Below are 24,609 nucleotides of genomic sequence, written 5' to 3' on the forward strand. Positions count from 1 at the left end.
TTACCTCAACTTGAAATATAAACCTGAGACCAAAAAAGATTTTTCTCCATAATATTTTATGTATTAATCTTTTTTCTTGCTATATCAGGGACAGTTTTCTCCAGCTGCCACAGCACCATGGTTGGTTGGGTATTTATGTCTTGTCGACTGTTTTTCACCGATACTGAGGCATGTAAAAAAAAAAAGAAAACCACAATATTGCTGCTGAACCCTAGAAAGAGATGGACGATGAATTAAGTAGCTGTATACCTGCAAAAGTGCACTTAATGTCTGCTAAAAGGGGCAATTTTGTTTATAATTGCCTCTATCTGCCCTAAGTGTCCACTTCTGTAATCGCAATGTAAGCACAGATGTCTGTGATGGTCTAAGGTCGCTCTTATTGACAGGGGTGAGCAAGTCTCTTTACCACCATGGGAGCACAGCCAATTACGCTCAATTAGACTCTGGGTCACAAATGGCTATGGCATTATTAAGAGTTAAACTTGTCATCTAAATATCTGAAAAGTAAATTAATTATCTTCAGTCATTAAGGTGTCAAAGGGTTTTTTGTCAAAAATCAGCAGCTGTACTGGTCGATACTGAAATAATCCATCATGGTTACTGAAAACATCCGGAACTGGAATCAATACAGTCAAGAATAGCAGCAACTCCCAATGTCTTTTATGTACTTAAAGCTAACTGGACCAGAACATGAAGCTGAATCCATTCTTGAAATTCATGACATGGAGAAAAACCTGAAGGCTTTCTGCCAAGGCTGGGATTTGAACTCAGACCCATGTGGTCACTATTGCAGAACTGTAACTGCTGTGATACCACTCACTATGTAAATGGGGCTCCTGATGGGAGTTGAGAATCTTAAATCCTCCTTTTATCTCCTTCTGGACGCGGGACTGATTTCACCAGGCTTTAACGTTAGCCCTTAAGGCCAGCGTAGCTGAAAGGTTTAGCAGGTTATATCTAGGAGTGTCTTTTTCCTTCTTTTTTTTTTCCATAAAACTCATTCTCCTGTGGCGCTTCATCATGTATTCATCAGACATGAGTGCACTTTGAAGACCCTTTCGAGACTGCCAAGAGGACGGACACACAAGTCACACATCTGGTACACTTTTCTCCTACTTGCAGAACCCACACCCACAGCCACAGCCACACACACACACACACACACACACACACACACACACACACAGGTTCAACACAGCCTGCGGTTTTAAGAAGCTCAGAGGTCACAGCTGTGACAATGTGCCAGCAGCACTATACATACTCATACAGTTTACACTTGCACTCTTTCTCTCTTTCTCTCTTTCTCTCTCTCACACACACACACACACACACACACACACACACACACACACACACACACACACACACACACACATCACACACACACACACTATTCCTGTTTCATTTCTTTTACAAGGCTTTTTGGCATTCAGTAATACCTTATACCTACGTTTTTTCTTTCGGCAAATACTTTAATCCAAAGTGAATTACAAGTGAACCTGAATCCAATTGAATCTCCTAAAGCTCATGAAGAAGCCAATACACAAGTGCCATAACACTTCAACAGGTTATGAGACCAAAATTCTAATTTGTCTAATGTTCTCTACTTTGCCTGGGATAACTACGCTCTCCAAAATCATTATGATCCTGTTTATTGTATTTAAAAAGGGGGGGGGGGGGCCCTCTGTGTCTGTTAGCTTTAGTGAAGGAGGATCGTATTATGTAGAAAAAAGGTTTCGTCGATGCATATTAATGTTTTCTTATGTGCCATTCCTAATATATTAGGCAGCGATGACACATATTTATCTTCCCTTTCCGAATATTGAACTTTTCCGAAAAAAAGAATCCGATGTTATTGTTTCCCAAAGCCTACTGATTTGTATTTTGGCCAGCAGAGGAGAAAATGAGGTTCATTTTCTATTTCGAATCGACTCCAGTGCATACTCCAGCAAGTTTAATTCTCATTCTCTCTCCAGTTAAAATTACAATCAGGTTTTTTTTTGTATTTAATGACTTATGGGTAAACATTTCTGTCTCCTAGAATTATAATTCATTAAGTGTTTACAATTTTCATTCAGACGTTCAAAGCAAAAATTATGAATCAGAAAGCTCTATAGTCAAGACATTAACCTCTTCTCGAGCCATGTCATGGGTTAACTCAATCTCATCTCTCATTTCGACTTCATTACATTTTATTTCCTTATTTTTAATGTGTATTTGAGTTTGACTCTGGCGTCAGAACCGGTACTGGTACTGAAATAACCATCTCTTCCAAATTCCTGGCTTGATTTACGGCAAAAGGGCATAATGCCAGGCCTGGAGGACATAAGAACATGAACAGTTTCACCACAAACAAGTTTATTAGGAAAGCAGGCTCTGTCATGGGAGTGGAGATAAATGGATGGTCTCTGTTTGAGGTGTCTGAGAGGAGAATGCTGAGGAAACTTCCTACCGGAGCACATTCAGCCATAGAATGAGACCACTATAGACATCCACAGAATGGCACTAATGGTTTTCCTACCAGTGGCCATTAAACTCTATATCCCCTCCCCTTTCAGAGTCTTATGGGGAGGTGGCAGGTCAGTGGTTACGGTTCTGACTTATTGCCAAATTGCCACTCTTGGGGCTACTGAGCAAGGCCCTAAACCCAAACTGACCCCAGCTTCCTAGCATATGGGATATGCGAAGAAAGGGGATTGTGAAAAAGACCAGGTCTGGTGAGCACATTTCTCCAGTTTTGGAATCAATGCATTGGATCACTGTTCAATTCTGGATTGATTTGAAAATTCTTATGATGACCTATAAGGCCCTACATGGTATAGGGCCTCATTACTTGTCACAACATTTAACTGTCTACACTCCAAAGCATCTCAGCTACTCTGATTTTGGTCTTTTAGATGTTCCTCCCACCCGTTTACGTTCTAGGGGTGATCAGGCTTTTTCCTCCAATGCACCAAAACTTTGGAATTTTCTTCCCATTTAGATTTTTTATTTTTATTTTTGTGCAGTATCTGTGATGCTTGTTATTATTATTATTATTATTCATTAATTAATTCATGTATTTATTTATTGATTTATTGATTCATTTATTTTCCAATATTTATGTTTGAGATGTAACTTTTAAACATGCTATAAAAATTACTTATTGATGAATTTCTGTACTGTAAAGTACATGTGACAAGTATAAAGCACCTTTCCTTTCCTTTTCTTTCCTTGGGGAGCAAGATGACAAAATCAACGCTGACTTTACCACTGTGCCATTATTTGCATTAACAAAATCTTTTTTCTAATCTTTAAAACACTTGGTAAGTGCCAGGTTTAATTGATGTGTCCGAGTAAGAAAATCACCAAGCCGTGCTTGCCCCATGCCTCTGCAGGATGGGAGCCTACCCTTAGTTTCACCCGCAGTTCAATACTCTGAGAGAACATTTTCCACCTGAAATGCCGCAAAGCCTTCTCAGAAGTCTCTGAAGCAGACAGAGAGCAGGTTGGGAAGCTCTGAAAAGCGAATCATGCCTCTGAAGTCAAGTGCAATAGTGATGTCCTAAACCCTTTCATCCAGAAAGAGAAATAAATGAATTGAATTTAACATGTAGTAGGAGCATGGGATCCGATCTGAAGCAAGCATAGTAAGTGATTACTAAGGTGATTATACACCAAACAGCTTCCGAGCAACCTCTTGGCTACACTCGGTGAGGGAAAGCAAGGGGAAGCATGAGTCAGAAAGAATGCAAGTGTGCTGGATATGCTAATCTCCACTCTTGAGCTCATTAACAAATATTACCCTGGCAATTAAAAATGCATTTATCTTAATTACTCAACTAATAATACGAGTCCCTGAGGACATGCACTCCCACAGAGGACACCCAGGAACAAACATGCACATGCACACAAACACACACAAACACACACAAATTGTACAGAGAGAAAATATGATTGAAGAGCACACACACATTAAATCACATTAGGATCCACATTCTATGATTATCATTGGAGCATCTGCCTAAATGAATGTGTGTGTGTGTGTGTGTGTGTGTGTGTGTGTGTGTGTGTGTGTGTGTGTGTGTGTGTGTGTGTGTGTATATATATACACAAATGCTAAAAGCAACATCAAAAACAATAAAAGAGACTGTTATGTCTGGTGAATGTGGACTGCACCCAAACACCCTGCTGTGTTAACTCTACATGTTCGTTTTCTGCCTCTTACAACCGTGTGTGTGTGTGTGTGTGTGTGTGTGTGTGTGTGTGTGTGTGTGTGTGTGTGTGTGTGTGTGAGTTTTCATTGAGTTTTATTACATCAACAGAAGATATATTATGGATTTCTTGTCTGTATTATGAAAATCTAACAAACCATCTCTTGGAAAGAAGGTAAAAAACAATCGCTTCACTGTCAAGCCCTCAGATTTTGCATTTCTTCTGCGCATACCTGTGGGTACCGAGGATTTTACCATGGTTTCATATCAGGTCTCATGTAAATCTCTTACGATTCACATTGATCTTACGATGACCGAATTCAGCATACCAGCGATTCACAGCTAATTAATCAGTTCAGGACACTCACATTAATGGTCCTAGGGCAATAGATTTTACCATTAAACATGAGTGTGTTTGGGGAAATTACACTTTGCTTTCAGTTTGAAACACTCCTAATGGTCTGTTGCTTAAAGACCGTACAAGGGCACTTACATTCTCTCTCTCTCTCTTTCTCTCTCTCTCTCTCTCTCTCTCTCTCTCTCTCTCTCTCTCTGATTTTGCTGTTTACTTTCTACTAAAGGAGAGCAGAGGTTTGGTTTATAATCCCACTTCTAAAGAAATAATGACCAATCCTGCCCAACATTTCTTTCTTTCTTTCAGCTTATTCCATTAGGGGGCGCCACAGCGGACCATCCGCATGTTTGATTTGGCACATGTTTTAACGCTGGATGCCCTTCCTAACGCACCCCTCCCTATTTATCCGGGCTTGGGACCGGCACTAAGACTTGTGCAACCCTAACCAATCCTGCCCAACATAAGAGTATAAATGATTATCAGGAGATAAAAAAACACCCAGTTCTAGTAGCAGGAGAGTAAACACCACCACCGACCACCCCATCCACCAGCATATTAAAATCAAACCGAGACTAAAAAATCCAGCAGCATGTGACTAAAAACAACCCAATCCAGCAACACAAGACTAAAAAAAATTCATAAGCAAATTCATTTCCTAAGCAGAAACATGAAAAAACAACCAACTCCTATTAACAGTAGAGTAAACACTGCCTATTCCTATAAGCAATACACAAAAAATCTAAATTATTCCTAATAACATGAGACTAAACAAAAAAATCCCAACCTCCCAGCAGGAGACTAAAAACACCTATTACCAACAGCAGGAGACTAAAAACCACAGACTTTACCAACATGGGGCTAAAAACCACCCACTCCTACCAGCAAGAGAGTAAAAACCACCCACTTTACCAACATGGGGCTAAAAACCAACCACTCCTACCAGCAGGAAAGTAAAAACCACTCACTTTACCAAGATGGGGCTAAAAACCACCCACTCCTACCAGCAGGAGAGTAAAAACCACCCACTCTACTAACACTGGGGCTAAAAACTACCCACTCCTACCAGCAGGAGAGTAAAAACCACCCACTCTACTAACATTGGGGCTAAAAACCACCCACTTCTACCAGCAGGAGAGTAAAAACCACCCACTCTACTAACATGGGGCTAAAAACCACCCACTCCTACAAGCAGGAGAGTAAAAACCACCCACTCTACTAACATTGGGGCTAAAAACCACCCACTCCTACCAGCAGAAGAGTAAAAACCACCCACTCTACTAACATGGGGCTAAAAATCACCCACTCCTACCAGCAGGAGAGTAAAAACCACCCACTTTTACCAGTAGTACACTTTTAAACCTATGATTCATACAAGTTTCTTCATCTAAGTGTACATCTACACATTTCTGGCCCAGAAATAAGCTTCGTCTCCACTAGGAGCAGCACACATGGGATATACTGTACAGATTTACATAGAGATGCAACCTTTATTTATTAATGTCCATCACTATAGTATGCAGAAGGCTATAAAATGACAAACAGCTCCTTTTAAATTGTATTGTCTGGAGACTACAGGCTTCACCCTGCTGACAAGTTGAAATCCTGATCCTATCACAGTGTTCACAGGGTAAAACTAATGAATGAACTGTTGAATGAACTGTTTCCACACATTTTCTAATACCTTTTACAGTGACTAGCATTATATATAAAATAGCAGAATGCTCAGGAATCCATGGTAGCTCATACTGGCCGCCTTTATCAGCTAATAGACTCGGTTTCCGGATGCTGAATGTCATCGTTCGACATAAATCATCTCAAACAAAATGTGTTTGAAATGCACCAGCGCACCATGTCCTTGAGTGTGGACATTTGCAGCCACATCACACATATCAAATGCCTCATTCTGACTCGCAGTTTGTCAAAAAAATAAATGCAGACCGGACCGAATGAAGGATGGAGTGCTTTTGGTATGAGCTGATTGATAGGAGTAATGAGTATGATGTGTAAAATCGCCGTGCTTTTCCTGCAGCGCTAAATCACTCGACCAGCCCGAAAGAACAAACACATTCTTAACTCACTGGCTTAACCTTCTAACACAACATGCATCATATTAAAGAAGTGGTTTGTGAGTTGTAAAGCTCCTCAGTGCCTACAAGGTGAACTGTAATGAGTACTTTGACAAGCCTTCACCTCCCTTCAATCAACCCTACTGACTCTGTTGCAGCTGAGCGGCTCGGATTCGCCCGCTCGTGGAGCCGATTTCCCGACTGATAAAAAATGTCCGAAAGGAAGAAACAAAACATATCTCCAACTTTTAACATGGTAATAAATAATACAAAATGAAAATATCTACTAATATAAAACTTATCATAAATAAATTGCTTTCATAATATAAGATGTGAGACAAGCATGTGTGGTATAGGGTCTCTTTCGGTGTAATGGATGCTGTAAAGATCCATTTCAATCCTATGTGTCATGGCCTATAAAAAGGCTCTGAATGGTGCAAATGTGGCCTTTTCATTTGTATGACAGAAATGTAAAGGTGTTAGTAAGCTGCAATCAGATTGAAAGATATCTCATCCATAGTATCTCAACCTCAAAAAGAGAAAATAAGTTTAAAAAAATTTCAACTGTTGCTGACAAGTTGACAGGCGTCAGTGGTGTCCAATTGAAGCTATTCAGCCCGGGTTTTTCATAAAGACATTACCAGGAATCAAACAGAAATTGTAAAAAGAAAGCCTGATATGTGATAATTATCCTAATTAAACTCTATTGCTCATTGCTTTTGTGAAGTGAACAATGCGCTAAAACGTAGCTAATGTGGTGTGTCCATTTGGTGTGTGATTCCACTGTGGCGTTCAGGCGTTAATAAAATAAAATAATAAAAAATGGCAAATCGATAAATGATGTGCATGGTAAAAAGAAATTTTTACTTTCAGACCAAACCAGTACGTTTTCTATAACCACGTTAGCCGTGTCTGGTTTGTCGCTTTACTCCAGGTCTTTTTTCCATATAGTTTCCATGCTGATGATAATTATCATAAAATGATCATGATAATGATAATAGAGAGTAAATAAAATTAGCTGGGAGTCCATGACATCAAACAGGGTTTCCAAGCCTGTCTTTAAATATAAAAACTACTTTCCATTACAGAAAGGAACATAAGAACTAAAGTAGACTGAAAAAGCATTGAATAAAGGTTACATGTTTTGATCATGAAACCAGAGCCATTTACAAAAGTCTAAGTAGAACTTTTAAATGCAAATACTGTGAATTAACTTGCAGAGAAGGTTAGGACAGCAGCATCAAGGCACGGTTCAAACAAACTTAGATTCATATTAAGTTACTAAAAAAAACATCTCCTAAACCGTAACGCTATTCTAAAACCATAACTTTTAATAAAACAGCCTCATCCTCTAGACGGTCAAGAAAGTCCTCACTCTTGCATTTTTAATTAAAACAAGATTCATCTCGACTAAACTGTACTCCTCTTTAAACTGGAGTTAAAATACATTTCATATAGTGTCATGGATATTTTTTTGGAAAGTGTCATAACTTGAGCAAGTGATGTATGGAATTGAATGAAAAGGGAATTCACTATTCTAGCAATTCTAATGTGACTTAATAATGACATGATTAATAATTAATATTCCATAGTGAGAAAGTCTTAAGCAAAGTGATTAAGTGTATTGTAATGCATTGATATGTTCTATAATGAAATGCCCTTTCTGTGGTAATTCACAAAGGTTATGGGGCAGCTTCAGATCGGCTAGACACAGCAGAGATAATGTTAATGGAAAATGGCCCGAAGCCAAATGCCTTGCCAAATCTGCCCAAAAATATCTTAATCAAAAGCTTGTTTTGCAGCTAATGAAATGTTTTTGGTCACGGCCATTAGCGCAGCATTAGCAAAGACGCACATAATATCAGCAGATCGTGCATTAATTCAATCTGGCCGAGATACCCATGTTTGGGTAAAGGTTCTAATGCAATAAAACAAAGAGTCGGTCACTCTCATCGACGAGTAATCGAATCTCACTGACCTGATAAAATGGTGTATCCGATGCCTCGTGGTTTGCCCAGATCCTGATCAATCGCTCTGATCTTACGCACCTCGAAACCCTGCAGACACAAAGAACATGAAGCAGATAGTAAGTGTACACACACAATTCAAATAGACATTCTTTATTTTTTTCAGAAAATGTTCCCGGGAAAATGTGAAAGTCAGTGGCAGGCCATCCGGGCCAGAAAGTGCCTTTTCTGCTAGCGAAAAGTCGGAATTCCAGATATGTTTAAAAAAATTTTTATCTAAACTTTCTTTCGGCTTCTACCATTAGGGGTCGCCACAGCGGATCATCCGCATGTTTGATTTGGCACGTTTTTACACTGGATGCCCTTCCTAATGCAACCCTCCCCATTTATCCAGGCTTGGGACCGGCACTGAGAGTGGTTGGGGTTGGTTCCCTTTAATTCATTTAATTAAGTCTTTTCTCTTCAATTCATAGATTGTGAGTTTATGTTGGAATTTCTATCAGATCTCAGCCATCACTTCACTTTTTTGCTGGAGTCAAAGGTATCTAGGAGCTGAAACTTGCCAGCACCTACTGGCTTTTTTCAGCATACACTCCATATTGCTCGAAGGCCCCTTCGAGGTGCTCTAGAAGGCATCCAATAACATCAGCATGTTCACCCCCTTTGATTGGATGGTCAGAAAGCACACTAGCTCATAATCCGAGTCTGTATCAAACTGCACAAGCTATAAATATATGCATGTGGATTTAATAGTTGGTTTCTTTTATTCCGCAAAGGCTACCATAGGAGAGGTACGCTTACAAGGACTTTTATGACCTTTCAAGAAAAGCTGGACTTTGTGAGGAGATCAAGTAAAAACAGTTTCAAACAGTTAAGCTTTTTCATGTACCATTTCTGTGTTTTCTTTTCCGTGGAATTTGGAACACACAATTTTCCTTAAATTCAAATTTGGTAATGCACGGAAAAAATGCAGGTCATTTTATGAGGTCAAAATCGATATTTCTGCTGGAGATGATGTATGCGGTGGTGTAGCCGTGGCTACAGTGAAAGGAGACTTGTTGATTCGTGTTCATTGGGTTTCTTGCTTTAGTAATATCATTAATTCTCACTGTATGAGATTCCTGTCTGTGATGCAATGCTCTGTTATACTGCGTCTTTCTCTAATATTGATGGCTTCTATAGCCGTGGCGTCATAATGATGATATTAAGAAGTGGGTTGATTGTGATTAGTGAAAAGCACTGCCTGCCACTGATACCATGTGCCACCATGCACCTCAACTAGTTGTCAAAATGCTTGAACACACATACATTTCAACTCAAATCCATTTACACTGTCAGCATTTTCCCCTTCCTGAGAGGCACAAATCCACTCACACGCTGATCTCACACAATCCCACTGGGCCTTATTATACAACATTTTCTTCTCAGCAAGAACAGAAACACCAGAACAGAGCGACTTAAAGAAAATAGATGTTGCATTATTTCATTCATCAATAGGAACATTAACCCAGATCTTAAAATTGCATCTCAATGATTTCAGCCTACACACACACACACACACACACACACACACACACACACACACACACACACACACACACATACACACATATAAACACATACAAAACACCCAGGTCCTGTAGAGCAGATTTCAGGAAGCCTCCCTGATAATTCTGGGCTTTTGGATGCCGCTCAGTTTATGATCTCCATAAAGATTTAATAAGTGGCAAACTACTTGAAAGCCAAAATGCCTGCTTAAAAGTACACTGTGTGTGTGTGTGTGTGTGTGTGTGTGTGTGTGTGTGTGTGTGTGTGTGTGTGTGTGTGTGTGTGTGTGTGTGTGTGTGTGTGACAGCAAAAGAGAAGATTGAACCATTTAAGAATTATTTTATCATGCATCATGAGTACTAAAAGAGCAGCCTGCACCAATTACAATACAATTTACCTTGCTGAAAGAGAGCAAGAGAGAGAAAGACAGATAGAGGAAAAGAAAGAGTGAGAGAGAATGATATAAGAAAAGAAGGATAAGTGAGAGGAAAAAAAACTCGGGGAAGTGAAATGATGCTGAAATTATTTGAGAGCCGTTCCTCCGCTGTCCACACATGTACAATGCTCACTCAGCCAAATACTCATCTTCACAATAGTCTTTCTCTTTCTTTCTGTCCTTCTCTCTCTCTCTCTCTCTTTTGCTCCCTTCCCTTATGAGAGGAAGTATGACAGCCAAATGGTGTTTGACACTAAAAGGCTGAAAATGTCAATTTGAGGACACCAGGATACAAAAACAACCGTTTAGATACCTCTCCAGCATCTGATGTGCATCTATGGGCTTTGTGTGTGTCTGTGTGTGTCTATTTAGAAAGTGTTGCATTGTTTTGGCATTAAGTCTTTTATAAAAGTATTGCAAGGCCAATGCTCTTTTTTTTTTTTTGCGATACACTGAGGACATTTTGGGTTTCAGGTCCAAAGATGGATATGAGATGTATCAGAATTTCAGCAGATGTTTTCTGATATATACATCTATTACACAACATCCATTTTTTGATGCATGATTCCCAGAATTATCCTCTTGATGGAAATCCCAATGTGTCAAGAAAGGAAGGATTTTGATCTGCTCATCATCCAGTATATGAAAGCTCAGTGGAGGTAGTGTCATTTGGTGGGCTTCCATGGTTACTTCTGGAACAGGCTCAGTAATCTTAATTGAGGATGTAACTCGAGATAGTAGACGTTTAAATGTATCTGCCAATTTACAAAGAAATGCATCTATTTAAACTTGTAGGAGCTTCATCATGCAGAAAGCATTGAAGAACAGCTGGGTGGTCTCAGATATTCACTGAACATAAATGCATTTTGATGAAAAAAGCAGGAAAATAAAAATTCAATTGCAACAAATCTTTTTTTTCTTTTTTTCTTTTTAGGTCCAAATGCATTCAGTTTACAGAAGAAAAACATCTGCTGGTCCAATCTTGAATCCGCATGCCATAAGCAAAATGTTGACTTTTGTCAGTGTGTTTCATCCAATGATTGATCAGGAGAAGATAGGGACTATGTCTACACCAGGGGTGCACACACTTTTTCAGCATGTAGGCTACTTAGAAAATTATCTACCTACTATAAAAATGCATAAATAAATATACTTTATTATGTCATGTGATCTACCCACACTACCTTTGCGATCAACTGGTAGATCGCGAGTGAAATAATGGGCACCCCTGGTCTTCACTGACTCCTCCACTGGAATTTTGATCCTTGTTCACTCTCCTTCATCTGTATAAATGTATTGAACTCGCTAACTAGCAGGCCATACAGTTTCTGCGAAAGCCAAATAGGACAGTGCAGCATGCTGGAACGTCTCCTTGCCTGGTAAGCTAGATAACATATTTATGATTTGTCCGTCCCTGACGCATCTATTTGTTACCATCTCAATACAATATACAGGAGCACGACGAAACACTGCAATAAAAAGAAGACGGTGTGCAAACAGATTTGATTTCGTCCCCAGTAACTGTTAAAAGAAAAGCAGGTTTTAATGGACCGAATTCAGGCTTTAGGGGACTAGAGCTTAAAGCCAGAGAGGATTTGGCAACCCATAACACACATTTGTCATAGTAAATTCTCCTCAGTCACAGAGCCAAGAATCGGCAAGCTCATAGCATCTCTCTCTCTCTCTCTCTTTCTCTCTCTATGTCTCTCTCTCGCTCTCTCTCTGACCTTGTTTGGATGAATCAGCCAGTCACCAAACCCTCATTTCTTTCACATACTGTTAATATTCATGCAAATATAAATTCTGCCATATTACTATAGAAGGATGAGTATGTGTGAGTATACGAGTGTGCGTACATGTGTGTGTATTTGTGTGCATGCATTTACAAGTAAGAACGACAATCCTAGATCTCTAGCACACACAAACACACATGTATACACACACAGACGAACATATAGACACAAAGTACACAAACACACCTTCATACATACATACATACATACATACATACATACATACATACATACATACAAAAAAGCACACATATACAAAACAGACCCACACACACACACACACACACACACACACACACACACACACACTATATTGGCAAATGTTTTCAGACATATGATCAGAAGTTTGTTCTTTTTGATAGTCGTATTCTAGTCGTATCTACATTTAGGCTCCATTTGCTTGTATAATCCCCTCCACTCTTCTGAGATGTTCCTCTAGATTTTGAAGTGTGCTTGTAAAGGTTTGTACTCATTCAGACACAAGGGTTAGTAAAGTCATGATGTACATGATACTGATGTAGGTCAGGTGATCAGGCCTGGGGTTCCACTTCATCTCAGTAGTGTTCCCTAGGTTTGAGATAAGCTCTATAGTAGCTTCCACTTCAACCCATACGAAGAATATCTTCAAGGAGTTTGCTTTGTGCACAGAACAGGTTTAAATCTTCATCTAATGCATACAATTCTGTGCCTTCAGCTTTGCGATAACAGTTTGGGAAAGAACCACACATGGCTGGGAAAGCAGGTGTCCCAATACATATATATATATATGTGTATATGCGAGTGTACGTGTGTGTATGTGTGTGTGCGTGCACGCGTGTGTGTGTGCGTGCGTGTATAGAATACCACAATTAAATCTTAGCATAATCACACAGTCCCCAGGAGCATAGATTTGCTTGTGCACTCTCTGACATCGTCCATAAAAGGAAGTTACAGAGATAAAAGTAGAGGCGACAATTCGAAAGTCACTCTGTGAGACTGGGGGATTGTAAAAACTGGTCAGAGTGGTTCAGATGAAAGTGAAATGCAATATCGGATGGTTGCAGATTAAATTTGGAAGTGTGTGTATGGGTGTGGGCACTGACCAGCGGTGCTTCCTCCTCGACATTGGTGCTATAAGGGAGGTTGGTGAAAATGGGGTCCATGTCCTGAATGTCAGAGAGAGTGATGGCCAAGTTAACCAGACTGGAGAGAGGACGGAGCTTGTCCTGATCCTGTAGTGGAATAAAAAAAGGGCATGAAGTTGTGTTAATGTACTATATACTGTTCCTAATCATGGTACTATCACAGAAGTAATTGCTCTGATGTAAATACCTGATAACATTTTTACTAATCACTATATACAGTGCATTCAGTGTATTTAAACCCCCATCACTTTTATTTGAATTTTGATAAATTGCAGCCGCAACTACAATCATTTATATTAAAATTTTTTATATTTATATTACATTTTTTTTTATTTTTTACATTAATCTATACTCAGTACCTGAACCTTTGGCACAGACTGATGCCCTGAGTGCTGTAGAACAAGTTTTTATTGAGGATATCTCTACTTTGCTCCACTCAGCTTTCCATCAACCCTGACCAGTTGCTACGTCCCTGCTGCAGAAAAACACCCCACAGCATAATACTACCACCACCCTGCTTCACTGTTGAGATGGTTTTGGGCATTTGATCAGCGATGCCTGGTTTCATCCAGACATAACGTTTAGAAATGAGGCCAAACAATTCAATCATGGTTTCATCAGGCCAGACAATCTACTTCAGGTGCCTGTTGGAAACTCCAAGCAGATTTCCATGGGTTTGGCACTGAGGAGATTCTTCCATCTAGTCATTGTCAGCTGTGAGGCCTTCTATAGAGAGGTGTGTCTTTTCAAATCATGTCCATTCAAGAAACTAGAATCTTAGCATTCGAGCCAAAGTTTGTGAGTTCAAATCCCAGCAACACCAACACCTGCCACCCATGGGCCCCTAAGCAAGGCCCTTAACCCAATAGCTGCTTAATCGTATAAATGAGATAAATGTAAGTTGCTTTGGATAAGGGCATCTTAGAACATCTCAGCATTGATCATGAGAAATGGGAGCCACCTGAGCTCATCTTAAAGTGTTTTGCAAAAGATCTGAATACATGTGTACGTGTGATATTTCAGGATTTTTTTTAATTAACAGAATTCTGTTATTACTTTTTTATTATGGGCAATAGAGTGTAGATTAATAAGAGAAAAAAATTGTTGTATCAAACTACAACATAAGATAATCTTTTAAAAACATTTAAAAGGGTCTGAATACTTGTACAAAATGTACAATACAATGTATTTTTATATTCTACTAGTCTTATTTTGTGCCAATGTAAAGAAGAATGTTTTACTTTTACCTGGTTAGACTGGAGTGAGTGAGTGAGTGTGTGTGTGTGTGTGTGTGTGTGTGTGTGTGTGTGTGTGTGTGTATGTGTGTGTGTTGGTTTGTGTGTATATACCGTAGCATTGACAGTGAGCTGGTAGGCACTCGTAATTTCATAATCTAGACGTCTTGCCACCGTCACAATTCCTCTGGCTCCGTCAATGGAGAAAAAGGGAGAAGGAGGCTGGAAGGAGAAAAGCACACTCCCCCCAGTGCCTTGGTCTGGGTCTGTAGCATTGACCATCAAGATTGATGTTCCCACTGCCATGTCCTATAGACACACACACAAAGAAAACAAACGTGACAAACCATTCATTGTTCAAAGGTCCGATAATTCAAATAATTTGTCTATATTTTAAATATTCATTGTAAACACTGAACAAAGGAATGCAGAGTGCTTTACTTGGTCAAACTGCACATAAATTCACACAAGTGGGAAAAAAAAAGTCTGAAATTCTTTGTTTATTGGAACTGTGAGTATCGGTCCTTTGAGAAGTCCGGATTAGAAAAAGATTCCAATAAATGATAACAGCAAGAACATAAAAGAGCATGAAGCAAAAGATCGACCAGATGAAAGGCAAAGAGGATTAGAGAAGAAATCTAAAGGTTTGGGATGTGGCTTCAGCTCGACGCGTCGAACGCTGAGCCACCTCGACTCGCTGAAGCACAAAAGCAGGACGCAGTGTTCAACAGTCAAGGCTTTGCTCCCAGACAAGGGCATTCATTTGATAAATCCAGGTGTCAAAAAAACCCAGAGATCATCTACACAATCATATTTATCTCATTAACCGTGATGGGAAGTGATAGCTCAGTGGATCTACACTGCCACCGCTGGGCCCTTGAGCAAGGCCCTAAAGCCTTAACTGCTCAGTTGTATGAATAAGATCATTTCAAGTAAAATTTCATAAATGTAAAAATGTTCACATACATTTTGTAAAATCCATATCGGTTAACTCAACTTCACTCATTTTTCCACTCAAAAAATGTAAAAAAAAAAAACTAAAAGATAAAATGAAATGCTCCTATGAAAAGCACTGAAGTCCATAAGCTCTGACCTAGATAACGTCATTTTCACACACAAATGCAACAGGAAACCGCATTCTCTTGTGGTCCAGCCCTTACACTCGGGCCAAAGGATAGCGAATGTCAATATTTTAGTGTGAACAAGCATCAAATATTCATGTATCACCAATAATGGTTATGATTAGAGTAAATCAAGGGGGAGGGATATACATTAATAATCTTGTTACAAAAAAAGGTAGTGCACACACACACACACACACACACACACACACACACACACACACACACACAAGGTTTCTGAAGAAACAGTGAGAAGTGTCCCATGGGAAAAAAAACGAACCATAAAGAGACATCAAACACTGTAATACAGAATACAGCAGCGAAAAAAAAAAGTCTACAACCATGTGCTGGAGAACAAGAGGAAGCGAGCGAGAGCACATCTAATAGCCATTAAGAAGTGCAAATACAACTGGGACTCCCTGAACTCTTTCAACTGGAGGCTTGCTGTATAATGTGAGTGAGATTATTCCTCTAAGCACTTTGAAAGACAGATAGGCACAGAGAGAGAGAGAGAGAGAGAGAGAGAGAGAGAGAGAGAGAGAGAGAGAGAGAGAGAGAGAGAGAGAGAGAGAGAGAGAGAGAGAGAGAGAGAGAGAGAGAGAGAGAGGCAACATAGGGGTAAAGATCTCAGTCTGCATTAAGGATGATAGATTTGTGAGCTTCGCGATGGGAAAGTCACATGGGGAATCGTTGGCAAAAAACTCAGAGGGTCAGCGGGGTCATATCAGACAGACGATCCAATCCACTGACTCTGAGCATGCGGCTTTGGAGCTTGGCACAGGCTGAGAGATGATGCTCTTTGAGGTTAGAAGGTTAGACAGGGAGCGGTGAGACATCTGTCTTTGTGGCGAGTGGCCCTCAAAACATCGCAGGGCTTTATTACAGAGACCTGCTGACCCACTGCTCTGTGCTCAAACTCATTTATAGGTTGGATGCTGCCCAGTGTACTCAATTCATAATTACACTCGACTCCATTTTTTAAACTACCTACTCATTCACATTATTAACAGACAGCTTTAGGGTTTCTGCTCGAATACGAGTTGGATATGAGTGCTGGACTGGTGCCAAGTCTTTTTCTGATCTTATGGAACTGTTAGTAATTTCCAATATAAAGACAGTACTTGGAGTACATCTTTTATCCATTATTACCCAGCGGATAACTAGGGGGTCTGTCAACAATTTAGGAAAATCCTAGCTTTAATCATTCTTGAAAAACACATGCATGTTCCGTTTGTTCCTATGAAACTAACTAGTACATTTAATATTATGAAGATTTACTTTGACAAACAAAAATATAAATGACCAGATCTTCTTTTTCTTCTTCTTTCGGCTGCTCCCATTAGTCTCCATACCCCCCTGTCCTCTACATCTGCCTCTTTTAAACCAATTACCTGCATGTCTTCCCTCACCACATTCATAAACCTCCTCCTTGGCCTTCCTCTTTTCCTCCTTCCTTGTGGCTCCATCCTCAGCATTCTCCTACCGATATACCCCATGTCCCTCCTCTGCACATGTCCAAACCATCTCAATCTGGCCTCCACATCTTGTCTCCAAAAAGTCCTACATGTGCTCTCTCAAATAAACTTATTTCTAATCCTGTCCATGCTCGTCACTCCCAATGAAAAGTTAACATCTCTGCTCTAGAATTATACGGTAGCCCTAGCAATATACACATTAATCTTAGATTTGTGCTATGTTGAAGATCTTTAAAAATTTATTCAATTGATGTTCAATGGGTGTGTACATTTAAACACAATGGTGAAAAATTCACCTCAGCAACACACGCTATAGAGCATATTATATAAAGATTTCATATGAACAGAAAAGATGTGTGGTACACAGTATTAAAGTAGTTCAGCACCATGGATAGCACACAAGCAGAGTAACGTAGTTTAGTAAAGTAATAAACTAGAGAGTTTAGCACTGTACACAATACATACTGTATTTCAAAGCAAAGTAAGGAATTGGACAGTTCATCACCATGGAGAGCATTCAGGCAATAGAAATGTATTAACTAAAATAGTTAAGAACCATGTACATCACATCATTTATAGAACATGCAGTAGTGTGACGAAAGCGGTGAAGTGGAAAAAGCATGTGCATTAAAGTGTAGTAGAGCATAATTAAATGCTTACTGAACTCAACATAGAGAACACATTCTTTACTGGTGCCAAATTACTGAAAGCGATACAGTGGTACCTTGACCTACGAGTGCATTAATGTACGAGTTTTCCGAGGTATGAACCGTCACTCGGTCGATTTTCTGCTTTGTTATGTGAGCAAAAAATTGAGGTACGAGCTCGAGATGCCGCTGCTAGATGGCGAAGCAAAGCCAGAAAGCGAAGATGGTAACGAAAATTAAGATAAGCAAAGAAGAAAAAGTGAAAAATTTAAAGTTTAGGGATACGTAGTGTACAGTAGTGATAGAGAGAGTAGCAAAAAATGAGTTTTCCCTCCTCCGCCACTTATCGCCTCTACCAACCCCCTACGCCCCCCTCCGCCAGCGTTTTCTTTAGCTCAAGTCGTCTCACCTCCAAGGTAAATACACTGAATAAAACCTTATTATATCTTTACATACTCTTTCGATTATGTTTTTAGACAAGATTTGTTATTTAGAAATGTATTTTCCTAATTTAAAAACATGAAACATAAAAACAGGGTGGCATTTTGAGGGTTGGAACGGATTAATGCCATTTTAAGTATTTTCAATGAGAAAAATTGATTTGATGTGCGAGCAAATTGAGATACGAGCTAAGCCACGGAGCGAATTAAACTCGTAGGTCGAGGTACCACTGTATTTAATAAGCGCACACAGAACATAATGTAAACATGTATACAACTGAGCAGTTTAGAGTTGAGGGCCTTGCTCAAGGGCCCAGCAGTGGCCACTAGACTTGAACTCACTTCGTTCTGATCAGAAGTCAAACTTCTTAGAACAATCTTAGACAGTGAGCTACAGTATTCCTTTCCTGAACTACTGAATTGAATGGTTTAGCACAAGTAATAAAGACACTTTAGAAAACTCCCCTAAAAATACTTTTCTTGTTATTTATTAGTTGTTAACAGTACCAAACTTTTAGATCCCACTGAATAAGACCAGCTATCCCACTGCTCCATTTGAATGCATTAGCAAAACTAGTACAGTTTTAAACACATACTAGCATATTATATATATATTTTTTTTTACAGAGTCTACATGTTTTTCATGAATTTAAACCCACATGTAAAAATGTTCATGAGAATACTTCTGAATAATTCTGCTCACATAATGGAACGACCTAATGAGGCATGGTTGATTGCAATTATAAGGTTCTGTTTTTTTTCTTTTTTCTTTTGGCAGAAGGGACCGACGAATAATAAAAGAGGCGTGTAGTGAAGGTTAAGACTAAGCAGGGTGTTAAGTATAGCTCGCAGCTAGATCTAAAGGGTTAACAGGGCCTTTGTGTGGATGATGAGTAGGACTTAGCATAATACTACAAATCCAAAGCGAAGCTGAATGGTGACTATGGTGCAATTTGCAGGCGATGGTGCTCTTTGCTAAAGGCCCGGCACCATAGAGGCAAGGGTCGATCTGTCCAGCTGCTCTGAACAATGTGACATTGATTACACCTACGCTAGCTCAAAGGCCATATTCCGATAGCCGCGCTTGCTACATCTAGGAAACTGGGCGCCTGATTATACAGCTCGGTCTGACTCTCTTTTACTCGGCATCACTCAGACTCTGCAATGTTCGCGTCCTGAGTCTTTCTCCTCGAGCAGTCTCTCGCTCTTGTTTATTCTGCCGGCTTCTTTTTCTCGCCTCGCCTTCGCTCAGACTGAAAGAATTTAACTCTGATGACTCCGAATGATCACATGTTGAGCAGCGGAGATGTAAAGGATAGCAGAAAGAATGTGAAAAATACAGTGAGGAAAATAAGTATTTGAACACGCTGCTATTTTGCAAGTTCTCCCACTTAGAAATCATGGAGGGGTCTGAAATTGTCATCGTAGGTGCATGTCCACTGTGAGAGACATAATCTAAAAAAAAAATCCAGAAATCACAATGTATGATTTTAAAACTATTTATTTGTATGATACAGCTGCAAATAAGTATTTGAACACCTGAGAAAGTCAATGTTAATATTTGGTACAGGAGCCTTTGTTTGCAATTACAGAGGTCAAACGTTTCCTGTAATTTTTCACCAGGTTTGCACACACTGCAGGAGGTATTTTGGCCCACTCCTCCACACAGATCTTCTGTAGATCAGTCAGGTTTCTGGCCTGTCGCTGAGAAACACGGAGTTTGAGCTCCCTCCAAAGATTCTCTATTGGGTTTATGTCTGGAGACTGGCTAGGCCACGCCAGAACCTTGATATGTTTCTTACAGAGCCACTCCTTGGTTATCCTGGCTGTGTGCTTCAGGTCATTGTCATTTTGGAAGACCCAGCCTCGACCCATCTTCAATGCTCTAACTGAGGGAAGGACGTTGTTCCCCAAAATCTCGCAATACATGGCCCCGGTCATCCTCTCCCTAATACAGTGCAGTCGCCCTGTCCCATGTGCAGAAAAACACCCCCAAAGCATGATGCTACCACCCTCATGCTTCACAGTAGGGATGGTGTTCTTGGGATGGTACTCATCATTCTTCTTCCTCCAAACACGTTTAGTGGAATTATGACCCAAAAGTTCTATTTTGGTCTCATCTGACCACATGACTTTCTCCCATGACTCCTCTGGATCATCCAAATGGTCATTGGCAAACTTAAGACGTGCCTGGACATGTGCTGGTTTAAGCAGGGGAACCTTCCGTGCCATGCATGATTTCAAACCATGACGTCTTAGTGTATTACCAACAGTAACCTTGGAAACGGTGGTCCCAGCTCTTTTCAGGTCATTGACCAGCTCCTCCCGTGTAGTTCTGGGCTGATTTCTCACCTTCCTTAGGATCGTTGAGACCCCACGAGGTGAGATCTTGCATGGAGCCCCAGTCTGAGGAAGATTGACAGTCATGTTTAGCTTTTTCCATTTTCTAATGATTGCTCCAACAGTGGACCTTTTTTCACCAAGCTGCTTGGCAATTTCCCTGTAGCCCTTTCCAGCCTTGTGGAGGTGTACAATTTTGTCTCTAGTGTCTTTGGACAGTTTTTTGGTCTTGACCATGTTAGTAGTTGGATTCTTACTGATTGTATGGGGTGGACAGGTGTCTTTATGCAGCTAACGACCTCAAACAGGTGCATCTAATTTAGGATAATAAATGTAGTGGAGGTGGACATTTTAAAGGCAGACTAACAGGTCTTTGAGGGTCAGAATTCTAGCTGATAGACAGGTGTTCAAATACTTATTTGCAGCTGTATCATACAAATAAATAGTTTAAAAATCATATATTGTGATTTCTGGATTTTTTTTTTAGATTATGTCTCTCACAGTGGACATGCACCTACGATGACAATTTCAGACCCCTCCATGATTTGTAAGTGGAAGAACTTGCAAAATAGCAGCGTGTTCAAATACTTATTTTCCTCACTGTATATAGAAGAAAAGGAAATGCAAGAAATTGTCGTTTTCACCGAGCTAAGCTGGTTTTGCCAGACTTTAAACCTTATAATAAATAAAAAGAAATTAGTTTTCATTGAAAATAGGAGGTAAGAATCCAGTATGGCTGGTCTAACCAAAAATTTCCTTTTTTAATATATCCATATATACAGGATGCACAATGTTTTGTGTGCGAGCAAAAAAGCGCTTTAATAATGCCACACCCCATCTGGGTCATTTATGCAAACATGTAATCTAGATAAACCTAAAACCATCCTCTAGCAATATTCCTTGGCATGCATGTCCAAAAATCTTACCTCCATAACATCCACAACCATGCATCTCCAATTTTAAAAAGGCATAATGTGGATAAGAAAATTATTTATTATCCCAAATAAATCCTTTTAATAAACTATTAAAGCAAGACCATAAAGGAACTGTATGAATTTAATATCTGAAGCTGTGCGAGATGCAGCAATAGGTGATCTCACTACACTCGCATTCATCATACATCTCCATCTATCAGCTGTGAAATGAGCTGCTTAATAATTCAGCACGTTATTGAACGAGCAGACGCTTGATGTCCTTCAGTCCAACACCATAAAAGAAACCGAAGTGTGTATAAGTGTGTGCGGTGAACCTTGCACAGAGTTAGAAAGACATAGGTCACTAAAAGATAAAATGAGTAAGAAAAAAAGAGGAGAAGAAAGAAAGAAAGAAAGAAAGAAAGAAAGAAAGAAAGAAAGAAAGAAAGAAAGAAAGAAAGAAAGAAAGAAAGAAAGAAAGATACTTTACACATTTTTTACATTGGCTGCCTTTTTAGTCTTAAATGGCAACCTGTTTATGTTAATGTAGAGGGCGGGGCTAGGCATAATGACCATTGCTGATTGGTTACAGATACCGCAATCAGTCACATATACAGATAGAGACACAATAAATTAATAAAAGCATCAAATAAAAAAATACAAATCAGTAAGTAATAACATTCATATACTCATATAATGTGTCATATATATATATATTTATAAAAATGGCTTCACTATGATTCTACAGAAAACTTTTTCTATCAGAGATACAAGACAAACAACAATTTATACCAGATGTGAATGGAAACAAAAAACAAATGTTTCTTTAAAATACAATCCCAAAAAATAATAAAAGAAATTCACTGATGTTCGTATTCTCATTTTTTTTTCTACAAAAACAGTCACTCATCTGTCATTGCTGTAAGCTGGGTGTCTATAAATCTTTTCATCAATAATTCTACTGCAGTTAAAATGAGTTGATCACCCAAATGTCCAAACAAATAAAGGATAAAGACAAAGTCTTCTTTGATGTTGGAGTTAACAATTCACTTTGTGCTCATCTCATGACCAGCTTTTGGATTATTATTCTTTTTGTATCCTATATTTAACGTCTGTTTTCTGCCTTCATTTTTCTATTTTGCTTTGCTGTTAGATTGAGACTGATGGTGTGTATGAGTGTGTGCATGTGTGTGTGTGTGTCTGTGTGTTAGAGACAGGGAAAAAAGATGAAGCCCCTCACAGATTGGCCACAAAATGCAGGGCCAAAGCTATGTTTATTTTTATCACTTTCTTTACTGTCAGAGAAATAATGAGTGCTGATGACAATAGTACACACACACACACACACACACACACACACACACACACACACACACACACACACACACACACACACACGGTCTATCGAGATCATGGCAGGTCCAAGAAGTGGTGAATGATTTTGAAAGGCACTGAGCCACAGCAAATGATCTCAAGCCATTGACCTCAATGCAGTGCAGTCAGCGTTCACATTTATCCCCACAGTGTTTAGTAAAGTTGAAATCAGAGCTCTATAGTAGGAGATCTTCCACTCCAAACCATGTCTTCATGGAGCTCGCTTTGTGCACAGGGGCATTGTCATGCTGGAACGGGTTTGGGTTTCCAAGTTCAAGTGAACGCAAGATTTCATTATACCACCTCCAATAAAATTGTGCTTTGTGGTAACAGGTTAAAGAAGAACCAATACTTTTGCCTGTAAAGTGTATATGACTAAGTCTAAATACATTTGCATAGTAAAGTTTACATTGCAATGATATTGAAAGTTTGCTGTTCCCAGAGTCTGCAGAAGTGATTATAAACGTAAACCCATTATTATTCCAAAGTGTTTGGAGTTCTTTGACACCCCTTATGTGAATCTAAGTGTGTGTAAACAAATAAAATAAGGAGTAGTAAGTTGAGAAAATGAACAAAAATGCAGCATTTTTAAAAGAAGGGCTTAAAAAAAGAAATGGTAGAGAGAAAGAGAAAGCGTGCGAGAGAGAGAGAGAGAGAGAGAGAGAGAGAGAGAGAGAGAGAGAGAGAGAGAGAGAGAGAGAGAGAGAGAGAGATGGAGAGAAATGAACATGATGGTCTATACTGTAACAAAACACAAGGACACGGAGCAGCGCTACAGTAACTGCTCACTCCGGTCGGCACTCGCTAATTCATCCTGCTTTCACAGTCTCTAAAGACAAGAGCCAGGGTCAGAGCCAATGACACACACATGGAGAGAGAGAGAGAGAGAGAGAGAGAGAGAGGGAGAGAGAGAGAGAGAGAGAAAGAGAGAGAGAGAGAGAGAGAGAGAGAGAGAGAGAGAGAGAGAGAGAGGGAGTGTGCACAAGAGAATCGACAGAAACAAAGAGCTTGGGCTTTTTATTTAAGAACAAAGCTATGAGTAAAGACAATTCTGCTGAGAGAGAGAGAGAGAGAGAGAGAGAGAGAGAGAGAGAGAGAGAGAGAGAGAGAGAGAGAGAGAGAGGAATGGGGGAAAAGAAAAAAATTACAGACAGAAATGACAACAGCAGCACTAAAACGGTAAAAAAATAGAATAGAGCAGAATTAAATCAAATTCAAGTCAATTAAATATTATATTATATATAAGCAAGAAATATGAGTGTAATTCAACATAACTTATAGTAATTGAATAAAAATGTGCATTAAGATAAGAGAGAGAGAGAAATGGAGAAAAAGCGACAGTGTCTGAAAGAAATGACAACGGCATTAAAACAGTAAACCACCAGAGAAATCGAGCATTAATTAAAATGAATCGAATATTGCCAATATATAAGCAAGAAAGGTGAGTGAAATTCAATGTACATTTATATTAGTTGAATAAAAAATTTGTATGAAAAGGAAATCCGTTTGCATGTTAATTCAATAAATGTAAAACATTTGAGTGAATGTGTGATAGTGGATTAAATAGAATAACTGAATAGT

At 39.4% G+C, this 24,609-nt stretch overlaps 1 protein-coding gene across 3 annotated transcripts in view; it reads right to left on the reverse strand.

Moving 5' to 3' along the window:
* Positions 1-24,609, reverse strand: part of cdh23 (cadherin-related 23) — a 258,601-nt gene that overhangs the window by 135,372 nt on the left and 98,620 nt on the right. For all 3 annotated transcript variants that reach the window (XM_083540380.1, XM_083540382.1, XM_083540381.1), the window contains 3 exons: positions 14,832-15,026; positions 13,441-13,569; positions 8,593-8,671 (listed from right to left, as the gene is read on the reverse strand). In XM_083540380.1, coding sequence (XP_083396506.1) covers positions 8,593-8,671; positions 13,441-13,569; positions 14,832-15,026 — 403 coding nt within the window. The remainder of the gene's footprint in view (positions 1-8,592; positions 8,672-13,440; positions 13,570-14,831; positions 15,027-24,609) is intronic.

Source organism: Silurus aristotelis (genome assembly GCF_946808225.1).
Source record: "Silurus aristotelis genome assembly, chromosome: 4".
In the NCBI taxonomy this organism is placed as follows: Eukaryota; Metazoa; Chordata; class Actinopteri; order Siluriformes; family Siluridae; genus Silurus; species Silurus aristotelis.